General features: G+C 44.2%; 1 protein-coding gene across 2 annotated transcripts in view; it reads left to right on the top strand.

Moving 5' to 3' along the window:
- The first annotated feature begins 13,151 nt into the window (after nt 1-13,151).
- Nucleotides 13,152-15,130, top strand: part of LRRC74B (leucine rich repeat containing 74B) — a 412,716-nt gene continuing 410,737 nt past the window's right edge. For both annotated transcript variants that reach the window (XM_085634037.1, XM_085634038.1), the window contains exon 1: nt 13,152-15,015. In XM_085634037.1, the coding sequence (XP_085490163.1) occupies nt 14,848-15,015 (168 nt within the window). In that variant the 5' untranslated portion in view covers nt 13,152-14,847. The remainder of the gene's footprint in view (nt 15,016-15,130) is intronic.

The following is a 15,130-nucleotide window of genomic DNA, read 5'->3' as shown; positions in this document are numbered from 1 at the left end:
TGTGCCTTTGCTGGGTTGTGGGATTGACTGGTGATTGTTCGCGCTTTACAAATGTGGATTATTATTATTATTATTATTATTACTGTCTGACTTTGGAGTGACCAGGGCTGGGGATGTGCATTCACTGCAGACAGCCACTGGGAGGGTTGAGGTGTGTCCTGCCTTTCCTGAAACAATCTGGGCTGGGCTGAATAGACCTGGGCTACATTTAGAGTAGTGGGAGGAGTTTTCCTTACACCTCAAGAGCCCTGGGCTGCCTTACACAATGCTGACTCCAACTCCTGCTAGAAAGCTGGACCAGGGAGGACAGAACTGGTTTGGACTATGCTAAGAGACACTCGGCCACAAGAGAACAAAGGAAAAAGCTGTATAAATATTGGGGTCCAGACCCCAGAACTTTAGAACTCTTTTGAACTCAGAAACCTGTCAAGAAGAAGGAGAAGCTGTGAGGAGGAATTATCACTTGTAACCTTCTGGGTGTACTTCTTTTTCATAGTGCCTGGCTGTCATGAAGGTTATCCTTTGCCTTGCCAACTGGGCATGCTCCTCCACATTTCATATCACCTTGAGAGCCCGTATGAACGTTTCTACCAACTTGTTAGTCTGGGGTGGTAAACTGTAGAGAAGTAGTAGGTTGGCCCTTGGTCAGAATTCATAGTCCTGGGTAATCAGAATCTTGTAAAAATACCAATAATAGCCCCAGCTACCATGGGAGCACCGCAGGAGCACAGCCTCATGGTACCTGTGGCTGTATTTGTTGCCTTAGGTTATTGTAGGGCCAAGGGGACCAACAATGCTGATACCAGCTAAGACGTCTAGTTTAGATCTAAGCCAATACATAAATTGAGAGATGGCAAATTAGAAGCTACTGAATGACAGAGTCTGATTGTAGACAGATGAAAATGTGTTCTGCCAAAGAACAAAAACCTCCATGGCAAGAACAAAGAGCAGCTGATCCCCTACATGCTGGACTCTCATCTCAGCTGGGACAAAAGACAATGTCAAAGGAGGGGGATTCTATCACAGACTAAAAGGCCAGAGAATCCTAGTTCAACATTACATATCAGAACATTGTTGACAAAATATTTGACATAAATATTGTGCCCTAAATATCGTTTATAAAAATATACCACCATTGTAGTTAACAATACAAAATCTCAACCCACTGGATCTATATTTTTGTAAATAATATTTAATATATGGCGATAGCAAAGAAAGACCTGAAACTAATCAGAATGCTGATTTGAAGCAGTCAGGAGCAGTCAGAATGTCTGGGTAATGGGCAATGGGCAAATTAAGTGGCTACAAAAATATTTACGATAACTAAAGAACACACAACTTCATAACCATCAGCAAACTTCAACAGGAACACCAGCCAGTTTTGCTATGAAGCATGGAAAGGCATGGAGAACTGCTACTTCTCTTATTGAAGAGTTTAGAGCCCTGGACATCCAGCTGAATAATAACTCTCCTATTCATAAAGCCGGACACTTGCTGGATCCTATATTTTCTAACTTGAGGATATACGCTGTTATTAACTGTGAGTTGACAGGGGTTGTAGATAAGCCCGTTGTGGGCCAGCAGCTCTTATTGGGACCCTTTGAACTATCCTATTTGTGTTCTACCCCAACTGTGCTGAGTACTGTTGCTGTATTATCCTCCCGCCGCCGCCTTTTCAAACATTGTGCAGCCGCTGTGTGGAGGACTTTATCTTCGTTAGGCACCAAGGTACCCGAAGGCGGTCCTTGAGACTTTTTGTTGGTGTACCTGGAAGCCTGCTCAAACCTTGCTTGTCTCTCGTGGGAACAGCTTGTGGATAGCGGGCAAAGGGCGGGCCCCCTGTGGCTCAATTAGATCGGACTGGACCAGTGTTCCCAGTCGTGCGCCCACCACAGACATCAGAACTATAAACTCTTTGACTCCTTATTGTCTAACTTGTACTATCCAGAGGGTGATTATATTGTTGACATAATTTATCTGTAAAGCTATTCTATTCCACCCATACGAAGTCTAGATTCTATAGGGGAATAGCACCATCCCAAACCCATAAAAGTATTAAGCGGGAATAACATGAGCAAGACCAAGTGCACACCAATGGCAACCCGCTCAATTTCTAGGAAAAAGGTCCAGGTCAACACACCACTCCCTAGCATTACTGCCATAGACAGGATGCTACAAAGGACCATAGGAGTTGTGGTTAATGCGATTGAGAGTACCGAAAGGCGTCTCTCATTACCCCCAAGTATGTGTTTATCGACCCAACTGACTGAGGGCATAAATATTGGTGCAAATACCTCCACTGTTACCGCATACTCACAGGACTCTATTTTATGGGCTCATTTGCTGGTTTTCCAGCAACAGAGACAAACCAAGCAATATTCCCACAACAAATTCCCCCCCCCCGAGTTTATAAGCCGGGAAAGCAGGCTGTCAGTGACTCCGAACACTCAGATGAACATAGAATCCCCATTACTTATTAATATCTCAGAAGGTGAGGTAGGGACGGATGTCTGTATTATCAATGAAGATAGTAATGTACCTGACAAAGCCAACCCCATATGTAATCATCTGAGGGAGAAAGGGCGCACAGACAAGCTGGAACCCAAAAGAAAGGTGAGGGCCGCTAACAAGTCAAGGGTAAAATCAAAAACTGCAAAGCCCAAATATGGATCAGGGCAGGGCAAAAATGGGAGCTCTGTGTTAAGAACCGCCAATAGGGCAACACAACCTATAACACATACAGACCAACCACAGAAAACAGTTACTCAGGGAAACATATGCCACAAAACTGTTGATACTGCTCTCCGTAACCAGGAAAGTACTAATAATCTTTGCACGGAGAGCTTATTGTCCAGAATGGAACAGTTAATGAAGTCGCTTATGCTTCCTGTTAATGAAAGGGTTAAAGCAATAGGGGAAAGGCTGGAGAAAATTGAGCCCAACAACAAAATAATGAAATTATGTTGAAACTTGCTAAGTCTTTTCAAACACAGAGCCAAAATAACATCAATGACAAGCCAGGGCACTCACGGAATAATGAGAACAATCTGAGAGATGCGCCGGGCACTAGCAGGCACACCCAATCACCCCAGCGACTCATATCTTTAAATAACGGTCATAAGGAGTCGCAAATAGCCCCCCAAAAGAGTTCGGATGGGGCTAAAGAGGCGTCATCTCTCCCTAGTGCCCAGATCGTAGATCTGGGTATAGAGTGTACTACTGGGAAAGATGGGAGTAAGTGGGCAACCAAGGGATCCCGTGGCAACAATAACAATAGTAACAACAGTAATGTTACCCGGGAACAACCCGAGAGACCAAGGCCACCTAGTAAGAGCGCATGTGTCGATCTACCACCAGAATCGCACCCTTTCACCGTGGTCATGATAGGAGTACCTACTTTAAGAGAGGGCAAGTTAGAAAACTGTATTGAATTAAAAAATAAGGTTAGCCATTGGCTAAATCAACATAGGCCTATTCCCCCATATTTAAATGGTCAAATACTTCATGTCAGAAGATTAAATTGGTTGGGACAGAGACAAAAGGACTATGAAGGTGACTGTATTATTATAAACTTCAAAGACAGACATTTAGTAAACTATATTAGCGGGTGGAGGGAGGGTGGTTTGGAGAGTAGAATTCAAACAGTGGATCTTACCTATTTTTACCCACCCTCCCTGCTTGCCCAAAGAAACTTGTCACGAAACTTTATTCAAGAAAACAGGCACCTCGATTATTATGATAATCGATATATGGCTCAAAGCCACCTACGACTTAAACCCATATACGAAGATAGGCATATTGATTATTATGATAACCAATATAGGATACCCATCTATAATCGCTTTGATGCCTTTAATCTCCAAGGTTTAGAGGGCGTGGATTGACCCTTTGAAGAGCTTATTACACTACCAATTTTTAACCCACCTGATCAAAGAGGTAGTGTAGTAACCAAAGAACAGACTCAGGTAATCTTGAACCCAGTAGATGAGTGGCTGGCCAGCCCCAATTCACTACTTGTAAATACCCTTGGAAATCAACAGAATAAGATCAAGAAACACCCAGAGCAACTGGCGGCTGCTAGTGAATCATTGATCCATAAAAAACCATTTAAAGATTTACCTGCATATATGTGTGACCCTATAGGATACCCAAAAATAGATCAGAATAAAGCCCATGACTTAAAAATACTTAGTTGGAACGTCGCCGGCCTTGAACCCAGACTAAAGGATAAAGACTGGGTGGAGTTAATTACAAGGTACGACATGATTATGTTCCAAGAAACTTGGGCACCGTATAATCTGCATATCAATGGGTTCCACTGTTATAACATACCAGCGTGTAAATCGCAACATGGTCGGGCTGTTGGTGGGCTGTTTGTTGGCTTCAGTATAATGGCCGGGGGAAATCATAGGGCCATCGAGACTGACAATGCCAACATACAGGCCATTGAGTATAAGCGGAAAAATCCCTTTGTTTTAATAAATTTTTACAACAATGATTTTATAACAGTCCCAAATAAGAACTTTACAGCACTGTCTAATTTCATCTCCAAATTAGATGGGGAAAAATTGCCGGGCCCGAAATTGTTGTGGCTGGGGATTTTAATGCCCAGCTTCCAAGTAATGCATGGCAGGTAGAACAGTGAAACGGATATCTTGCCAATCAAAGGGGTCAGGAACTGAGAGCTCTTTTAGATGACCATATCCTCAGTAATATAATGGACCATGGACCCAAATTATCGCAGCAGCGGGTACCCACACACAGAGGACTAGCTAGTACTTCCACCATTGATTTCATCTTTGTCTCCCCTGGTATGGCCGATCGCATAATGGAAACTGACACGGTAGCTTCTGACTTTGGGGATCATAACCCTGTAACTGTAACATTTAAACTAGCATCAAAACCGGTTTACGGTTCAATGCAGGGAGCAAAAGATCTAAGTGTAACCACTGACAAATTGCGGTTAAAATGGAAAGGTTTAGACAAAGCAGGAATTATGGGATCTTTATTAAGGGAAAATCAGCAGTGCATAGATCTTTGCTCAGACCAAACAACTAGTGGCCAGTTAATTATAACATATTTTAGTAAAATATGTGCCACAGTTAGGACCATGCTGACGGTCCAAGCCCCCCAGAGCTTTAAAGATCCCAGGTGGTTTGACCACAGTTGTTCCGTCGCAAACAGGAACTTACGCAAGATACTTACAGAAATCCCTAGAGTGGGAGCAAAAGTAAGTGCAGCAAGGAAGGCTTATAAATCAGCCCTTGAGAAAAGGAGATCTACGCTCCTGGGCGAACGTTGGGAAGCATTGGCTCTGACCGCAGGAAGGAAATCGAGTAATTTATTCTGGCCAGCAGTAAAAGAACTCCGGAATATGGGCCAACAATTCACACCAATTAGTTGTACCATTTCCGCCAGTTCCTGGGAACTACATTTCTCAAAAATGTATGCTGCTCCGGTAAAAGGTCCAACTACTAACATCTTTGAAACCTCTGCCAATCTTAAGATAACTAAGGGAGAAGTGGAGGAGGCAATCGCCCAGAGCCTTGGCAACAAGGCCCCTGGCCCTGATGGACTTCCAATAGATCTCATTAAATGGCAACCTGATTTTTGGGCACCCATATTGGTGAATGTTTTTAATAGCCTGCCCGAATCAACAATGCCTGACACATGGAGTACTAGCATAATAGTCCCAATTTACAAGAAAGGGGATAGGTCCGATCCTATAAATTATAGACCAATCTCATTGTTAGTCAATACACTGAAAATATTAGGTCGTGTTATCTACAATAGATTAATTACATGGACACAGGAAACTGGGATATTAGCCCCCTGCCAATTAGGATTTAGATCAAGGGTCGGCACAGTGGAACAATGCCTTAATCTTGAATTAATTATTGATAAATACAACATTGCCCGCTCTGCACCTATCTATTTAGCTTTTATGGATTTGTCATCCGCCTTTGATTTGGTTAACCGCTCCAAACTCTGGACTATTTTATTAGAATATGGTTTGGATATGTCCCTGGTCCATTTTTTAGCTTTTTTACATACGGACCTAAAGTCCAGAGTGAGAATAGGCGTAGGTGGGGAACTGTCTGGACCCATTGAAATTGGTAGAGGAGTTAGACAGGGGTGCGTTTTAGCACCCCTGCTTTTTATTATTTACATAAATGGGCTTAGCAATTATCTTGCAAAGTTTATACCAGACGTACCCTTAATAAATGGTAAACCCATACCCACTCTTCTGTATGCAGATGATGCGGTGATAATGGGCCGCACGCCAAAATCGCTTCGCTCTTTGGTTTTTAATTTTACCACATTCATGGATGACCTGGACTTATGAGTCAATTTTAAAAAATCTTTTATAATGGCATGTGGTCCAGGCAAACGACGACTGAGCCCCATACAGGTTGGGGAGAAAAACTTATTGCAACCAATACCTTCCCGTACCTGGGTGTGACCTTTGCTGCGAATGGCTCATGGTCTGGACATTTGGCCCAGGCCACGAGCAAATTCTCAAAGGCTACAAATTCGATTTTAAGCATTCCTAAACCAAAGAGATTGGGAGTCACTAAGGCGATCGCTAAGATTTTTAAACTTCAATGCGTCCCAGTGGCAACTTATGGAGCAGAAGTTTGGGGCATTGGGAACAGCATCTCCATTCAGCGAGTAGAGAACCGGTTTTGTAGGAGATTATTAAATGTGCCAATTTTCACATCTAATTTTATCACACATTTTGAATTAAACTTAAATTTTATCTCAGATTTTGTCAGTTCCCGACCAGTACTATTCTGGCACTCGGTCTGGATGAACAAATCAGCGTCACTCACGCAAGAGATATTAACTGATTGTCTAAGCTGTGATAGCGGGCTGAAGATCCCGTGGATTTCTTATATAAACACAAATTTGCGAGAAATAGGCATGGACAACATTTTTATTAATCCTACCCATGCCAGCAAAATCAAGAAATCCGAATTAAAAGAGGCATTAAATGTGCTGTATTCTCAAAAGAGACTCAGGAAGGAACAAGAGAAACCAACAGTCACGAGGTACATGGATATCGCAGTACCCAGAGATCCCCTTGCACTTTATTTAACACTACAATTGACAAATTGGGAAAGAAGTCTCTTATGTCGTCTGAGGGCTGGAACTATTAGGTATCTGCTAAATTTCCCTCTGGGCTATCAGGAAAGTGCAATTATGATGAGCTGTCCCTGTAATGGGCAAAGCAAACAAAGCGATCTGCACTTCTTTTTTCTTTGCAAATTCTACTCAATGTAAACAAAACGGTTTTTAATCTCTTATTTTAAAAATTTAGACCAATTAGTTTGACCAAATCTTATCAGGCACTGTTAACACTTGGAAATGAGGAAATAATTTTTCGTGTTTGTAGTTTTTTAAAGATTGCTGTCCATGCGCGTAGAACGATGTAAATGTAAATAATGATGTGTTTTAATCTGTGAGCTTTTTACTGAGAAATTTGATTTTTACCATGTGCTATAAGATGTGCTTTTATGAGTTGTTACAATTCGAATAAAGATTCTTTGAACTTGAACTTGAGGAATCTGTAATCAGACCCTTCTTTACCTATGCCATGGTCTGATCATTGTGTAGACCCTTTCACACTTTCAATAGGCATAAGGTCACAGACCCATGACAATCACCCAGTCTCCTCTAGTAGGAACTGGTTAAGAGTGGATGTCGTGACGTTGAATATCATCTTAGAAGCCAGTCCTCCCTGCTGTGTAATTCAGTGGTGCCACAGACCCTAACAATAGATTCCTGGCTCAGGTCCTCACTGGATACATTAATTCCCTTCTCTAAAAAAAAGCACAGTAGAATCCTCCCCCTAGCCCCACGGCACAATGATGCCTTGTACAAAAAGACAAAGTCGTGCAAACAGCTAGAGAGGGTGTGGCGCAAATTCTATAGTAATGGGATAAGGATATCTATAAATCAACTTTAAAGTTTTACCAAAAAAGTTGTCATGAGGCCAGACCTCGTTCTATATGAACAAAATTGCTGTAACCCAAAACTGCCCTGAAGCACTCTTTCAGGTGGTTCAAATCCTCTCTGATCCCACCCAGCAGCGGCCGCTCCATTAGAGCGGAGGGGCGCCACCCCCACCCCGCCACCACCAGAAAATAAAATGATAATAAAGCGGGTTTTAAACCTGTTTTATTATCATTTTTAATCCTCTGGACCTACCCCAAGGATTCTAACGAATTTTGGAGGTGGGTCCAGGGGATAACAGTGCTGGTGGGGGAGGGGTGGGCAAACCCTTCATTGCGCAAGAGGTGTTTGGCTGGCCATCTCAGGCCGGCCAAACCCTTCATGTGCAGTGAAGCTCTCTCCAGCCCTGGCTGTAGAAAGTAGATAGTGGAAAACTGTGGCCTCACACACTTTTCGTCTGCAGAGGATACGCAAATCCTAGTATCTCTGTCATCCAAGGACAATCAGAATGCGAATGCCCTTAATTCCTGACTCTCCCAAGTTTTGTCATGGATATGTGCCAACTCCCTGAAATTTAACAGAGGCAAGACAGAGGACTTGTAGGTGGGCAATATCCCTAACTTCTGGGGACCCCAAATGTGGACTACGACTGTGGGTAATCTCCCCAGCCCAGTGCTGGTCGAAAAGAATCTTGGAGTTTGGCTTCACAACAAACTTACCATGATCCATCAGATTAACATGGTGGCAGCCACGTTTTTTTGGCATCTTGATATGGCTCAGGAAGATTCTCTACTGTCTCCCTACCTCTGCTCAGGGAACCCTGGCGAAGACCCTAGTTATTTCTAGGCTGGACTATGAGAATGTCTTACATCTGGGGGTGACAAACACATCACTCAAATGCTTCCAGATTGTACAAGATGCTGCTGCACGACTTTTGCTCCACCCTCCCACACTTACCTCCACAGCCAGCATGCTACAGAACTTACATTGGCTGGCGAATAAATGACGTGTGCAATTCAAGGCTCTATGTTACATACAGAAATGTCTATCAAACACTGGACCACTTTACCTTAGATCCTGCGTGTCTTTGTATTCACCTGCACACTTGCTGCGTTCAAGCCACTTTAGGTTGGCCACAACGACCAGAGTTAGGAAATCCCGCCAAGGAGGTCAAGCAATGTCTTTTCTTGGACTAATGCGTTGGAATGATCTGCCTCTAATATTAAAAGAGTGCCATTCATTCTTTGTGTTTTGCACATTGCTTAAAACTTCGCTGTTTCAACACCTGAAATTTTCCTAAATCTGTTTCTTCTTGAACAGCACTCTGGTGCAACCTTCATTCCGCAATCAGCTTAGCGCTGGGAAACCTTGTTTAGGTAACCATGCGCTGTATAAAATATGCATAATAAACTTGTGTAGATTACAACAGGGGTAAATTAAATCTGGGTGTTGATCGGCTTATTCACACAATTTGCCTACTCAAGTAGGTGTACATGCCCCTAAAAGAGAAACAGGTATAAGTCAAGTTTATCCATGAAACAACTCATCTACACCCACTTTCCGATTCCTACATATGAGATGTAGGTTTGTGCTAGTTTTAAATGTATTTTTATGTTTCGTTTATTTTAAAATATTCCCTAACAGGACTTCCCTTGTTGTGCACCCTATTTGAAAATTGGGGAACTTTTCGACACTTTCTGTGATATTTACTTCTAAATATATGATTGGTTCTTTCCTTTATATTTGCTGGAAGTATTTGTGGGTATCTACTAAGGGCCCTATTAAAACAAATGCAATTTATGACGTGTATAATTTGCACTTTGCCATTGTTGTGTAAGCTACCCCCATTTGCGTTATTCACAAACCAGTCCAACTAAAGAGGAAACTGAAGTAACTGTATGGTATTCACACAAAAACAATTGTCTGTTTTCCTCACGCTGTTTCTAAACAGTTTAGTTATTACCTAAACTATGCGTGCTTAGAGTTACCAAAAGTTATTTTAGATATATCTTATCATTTAAATTTGTATATTGTTTCATTTTACTAAAAAATCGTTTTATTTAAACTTACTCTCCCTCTCTTTCCACGCTTCAACCACCAGGCATAAGTTACAAGTGCTGCAAAAGAGTAGGACATTTCTTGTATTTCGGAATGCCCACTGAGTGACACCTTCCTGGCTGTCCCTCATATCCTCATCGGGTCTCTCAGACTACTTCTCTAATAGAGCCTTATGAAACACCTACACGTGCAAAGCATGCTAAAATGTACATAGTGTTATAATACACACGTGTGAGTTATGCACACCACACCCATATAACACACTTTAATGTGAACACATAAATCACACCTTTTTAGGATTGCTCACCAGACAGTGTAAGCTGTCTGCTTATGAAAAGACCAATTGTCAGCTTACAGTAGGCTTAGAGCCAATTGGTTTGCCTACTGTCCCTCGAATGGCCTTGCTTTTTATTTGTTAGATTTTGTGGGCTTTCCTTCCTCGTTTTGCCCTTGCCCTCTCCTAGAGCACCACCTGTTTACTTGTGTCCCTGCACTGTTTACTTTCAGGCCTTACTTTTTTCTTTTGGATAAGCATTCCATTAGTGTCCATGTGTTTTCCAGCTGTCTCCCTTGTGTACTTCTCTTTTCCCCTCCACTGTGATCTGTGTTGCTCTCTGTAACCTGTGCGATTTTCCCCCAACCCACTGTGTTGCGCTCACCGTCAAGTGCTTTGCCCACCTCGCATTGCTTTCTTGCTAGTGTGCTTCTGCCTTAAGCGCTGTTTACCCCTTCCACCAATCCCCCCTTCTCCCCAAACCGACGGTCGTCTTTTTTTAATGATATTTTTTTGCAGGGGACCAGGCAGCTACTTGCCGCCAGCCTCTCTGGCTTAAAGGGACTTTTGGGCTACTTCTATTTCTTTTATTTATTAGCCGATCCATCTTGAATTGATAAATGGAAAAAACGGCACCCGTTTCATTTGCAGGAGTACATGTATAAAAGAGTTTGTCATTGTGCCAACACTCCTGCTTTTTTAACCTTTGCACCACTGTGCCCAGGATCCTGCTGATGCTGTACAGCATGGTTAAAAGACATTGGCAATGCCAATAGGTCTCAAAGGGAAGAACTGTTTTAAGCTAAAGTTACCCCTGGGAAAATCCTTTGTAAGAACTTGCTTTGTGCTCACTACATTTTAATGGGGCTTTACTGAACACTCATCTGACCCAACCCTCAAACATTATTAACAGTACCAATACCATTATTACTATTACTACTACTATTACTGCTACTACTAATAATAATAAGAAGAAAACGAATACTATCTCGTATCTAGTGGTTAGTTTCTGTTTCTGAAAGTACCGTAATGACCTTAGTTTCGCCGAATTTAGTGGTAGTGAAATTGTCAACCTTAGAAGGATAAAACGCTGAATTGGCCTTGCTCCGGCTCAGATTGATGTCAGGTAGATCTCCTTGTTGAGCTATTTCGACATCTTCAAACTTGAGTTTAAAACTATGCTGGAGTAACCAACTCAGAAGTGTATTTATTGTCACGTATGCACCAGCTTCAAACTTCACAAACCATACACAACGCAGAACTTTAAATTACGACTTTTTCCCAGGAGCAAGTCGGATTTCCATCTGTAACTGTACATTGTGCATTGGGTCCTAGCCGGCCAGAGGCGCGGTGCAACAGTGCAGTGACATGAGAATCTTTCTACAGCAAGGTATGGCCTGGGTGTCCTCAGGAAGATTAGCTGTTCTCGTGAGACCTTGCCCTCCCCCACCAGCCTGGACTTACCCCTTCCTCCTCCATTCCTTTCGAGTTACATTGGATCCCAGGGATCCACGGGGGGCCTGACGGATTACATTCTCTTGCTGCTGTCTTCGGAGGGCTCTCTTCCTCCCCGGCCTAGCTTCTCTCGCGTGAAGAGGCTCTTCTAGAACAAGGGAGCATCACAAAGCGCTGATGGAGCAGGTTCTGGAACCGTCCGCCATCGCAGCTGCACCATGGGCCAGCGTTCTAGAGCCAATCTGCAATGTTTACATCCGGTTACAGCCTTAGCCGTGAGCTCAGTGATGTAACTAACACGTGATCGGGAACACGCGTCAGTTAGACCAGTGGTTGACTGAAAAAGTTGAACGAAATGATTGAAAGTGACTAGCTTCTCTCTCCCGCCTTTCCCTGGCATCTCCTTGGGTACCTAGAACGCACATGAGTCCATCCCGGGACAGCAGGCGCCCTGTCAGAACGGCTCTCACTGCAGAGCTGTTCTCTTCATCAGTCCTGAAGTAGGTTCTATATGACCTCAGTGAGAGAAGTCATCTGCTGGACACAGTTTCAAATGCTGCTAAGAAAGAGACTGGCAATTCACTGCTTCTAACAATGTATCCAGGTATATAATACAACAAGTAACATTACACCTACAACAAGCCAGGACTATTGGCTTTGCCAATGGTTGTTAGTTGCATAAGATAAATAAGCAAGAACTATGGCTTCGTGGTGTAGAATACTGAAAATGCTTCAGTTCTGAAATGGTGAGTCTGCGAAACAACTTCAACGAGTCTCTTTTGGAGTTTCATTAAAGTGAATGGTGGTACTCTTGAAGGGCTAAGATTATTTTTTCACCCTGAAAATGGAAAGCCCTCAAAGCCGTCTCAGCACCTACTTTTTAGCACTGCAGGCCCACTTTTAGCCATGCATACAAGCTAATAATGCACGTTTTGCCTCTCGGAGTGCCGGGCTCAAATGTTTCACCTTATAAAACACCCCTCGCTGTGTAGGCCAATAGCAAAATAGCACAAGCTCCCAGGTGTGCGTTCGAACGTTCTGGCATGTTTACGGATGCTGCAGGCAGTGTGATTCATTTCTAGGCACAGAGAATATGTCACGAGGCAGCGGGAAAATGCTCAGGAAGGAAAGGACATGACATGGGGTCCTGTAGTTTGAAACCCGCCCGCAATGGACTCCTCAGTTCTTTTCGGAGTTCGGGGCCATGGCAACCGTACAACAACCTCAAGCCCGAGCACCAAAGCAACCACTGACAGCAACGAAAGCAAGCAATGTAACCACGAGCGTGGTGACGCGAGCCTCCCGCCCTCACCGCCCCATTGGACGCCAGGCCAATGCTGCTCCCTTGCTTGGGCCTGCCAGCTGTCACTCACAAACCATACAAAAGGTGGCGGTGGCTGCCCAGCATCGCTGCAAATCTGGCCGTGCACTGACTCCCCCTCGGCTTGTGAGCTGCTCCGGACCCACCGCCGCTGCACCTTTACTCTCTTCACTCTTCGTATTTAACGCAACATCGTCTTGTCCAAGGATCATATTCAAAACTTAGTTCGACATTAGGGGGGACTACGTGTAATATTTAAACAGCTCGCAACATTTACTCCTGCTTCGGACGTGTGAGGTATTTTTCAGTTAATAATTTACGAAGCCTGTTTTTCCCACTCGTGTCTCCCAGGAGAAGCCACTGGGCAGGACACGATGATAAGCGTCGAACTATGAGCACCGGCTGCTGAGTGGCCCCGAGCGGAGGAATCTAACCAGCAGATAATAAGTAGCGACCCCGAGCTGCAGATACTGAGTAGCGACCCTGAGCAGCACATACGAAGTAGAGACCCTGAACAGCAGATACTGAGTAGCGACCCGAACAGCAGATACTGAGTAGCGAACCTGAGCACCACATACTGAGTAGCGACCCTGAGCAGCACATACGAAGTAGAGACCCTGAACAGCAGATACTGAGTAGCGACCTGAACAGCAGATACTGAGTAGCGAACCTGAGCACCACATACTGAGTAGCGACCCTGAACAGCAGATACTGAGTAGCTACACTGAGCAGCAGATACTGAGTAGCGACCCTGAGCAGCAGATAATAAGTAGCGAGCCTGAGCAGCAGATACTGAGCAGCAGTCACCGGACAGGGAATGATAAACAGTAAACACTGGGCAACAAGAAAACACAGCATGAACAGTGCAGCGGATGCTGACTGCACAGCAGCAAGTGAGCAGTAAATACTGAGCAGCAAACTAAGTACAGTGAACACTCGTCAGCAGGTATAGAGCAGTGGATAGTCGGCAGCAAATGACGAGCAGCAAAAACTGAGCAGTTTACTAAAATACAGAGTAGTGGCCATAAGCAGCGGTCTATGGGCAGCAAATGCTGAACAGCGGGCACTCAGCAGCAAACCCCAGTAGAAAACAGTGAACTTTGACAAGTGGACCCAAAGAAGTATACGGTGGCGAGAAGCAAACACCGGGCTGTGGATCCTGTACAGGGCTTGCTTACTAATTTTGGGCCCTAAGAACCCGACTCTGAGCAGGGGGGCTTGAGTAAGAGCGGTTGAGCAGCGAAAACTTAAGAGAAGTCTCAGAACGTCAACCTTGGGCAGCAAACCTCACTCACTGGGTACTAAACATCATACAATGGGCAGCAGACCCTGGTTCAAGGTGTAATTTAAGAATAAATTCTCGCTGCACGTTGATATCACTTGCCACTTGCCAGTTCTTAATGGCCATTAAGTAGTAGTACCTATACAGAAGAGGTTCACTGCTTGGAGTGAGGTAAAATCTCAGCACGCATTCAAACATTAAAATAGGCCCGGTGCTAATCTTAGCAGTGGAGACTGAGTTGCAGATACTCAACAAGGGACCCGGAGCTGAGAAGATTGAGCAGATGTTGAGAAACAGATGCACAGTAGGGGACCATGAGCAGCAGACAGTAAGCAGTTAACACCGAGCAGCTGATACTAAGCAATTGACACTGATAAGCGAATACTGCACTGTGGACCCTGAGCAGCAGACGTCGATCAGTAGATGCTGAGGAGCTAACACTGAGCAGAAGATCTGAGCAGGAGAGCCTGAATTTGTTGTAAAGGGCCCTCACAGTGAACCATGGTGCTGAACAGGAAGATGCCCTCCATGCTGCCCTCTGTGCAGGAGGTTGGGGACGCTGAACAGGGTGAAGAGGAGGAAGCTCACACCCGCCTAGGTGGTATCGAAAGCAGACCTCCCAGCAGGCCCCTGGCCAGCTTTAGTCGTGGCAGTGTGCATAGCAGCAAGGTGGGTGCCTTCTTATACTAGTGACCATGCATAATCCTACGTCAGGGCTTTTAGTTTCTGGGCCAGACGGGGAAGTGTTAAGTGTTCCTGCTTATGGGCTGCTAAGTTTTGTTAT

Source organism: Triturus cristatus, chromosome 11 (assembly GCF_964204655.1).
Source record: "Triturus cristatus chromosome 11, aTriCri1.1, whole genome shotgun sequence".
In the NCBI taxonomy this organism is placed as follows: domain Eukaryota; kingdom Metazoa; phylum Chordata; class Amphibia; order Caudata; family Salamandridae; genus Triturus; species Triturus cristatus.
This window is presented reverse-complemented; position numbering and strand designations above follow the sequence as displayed.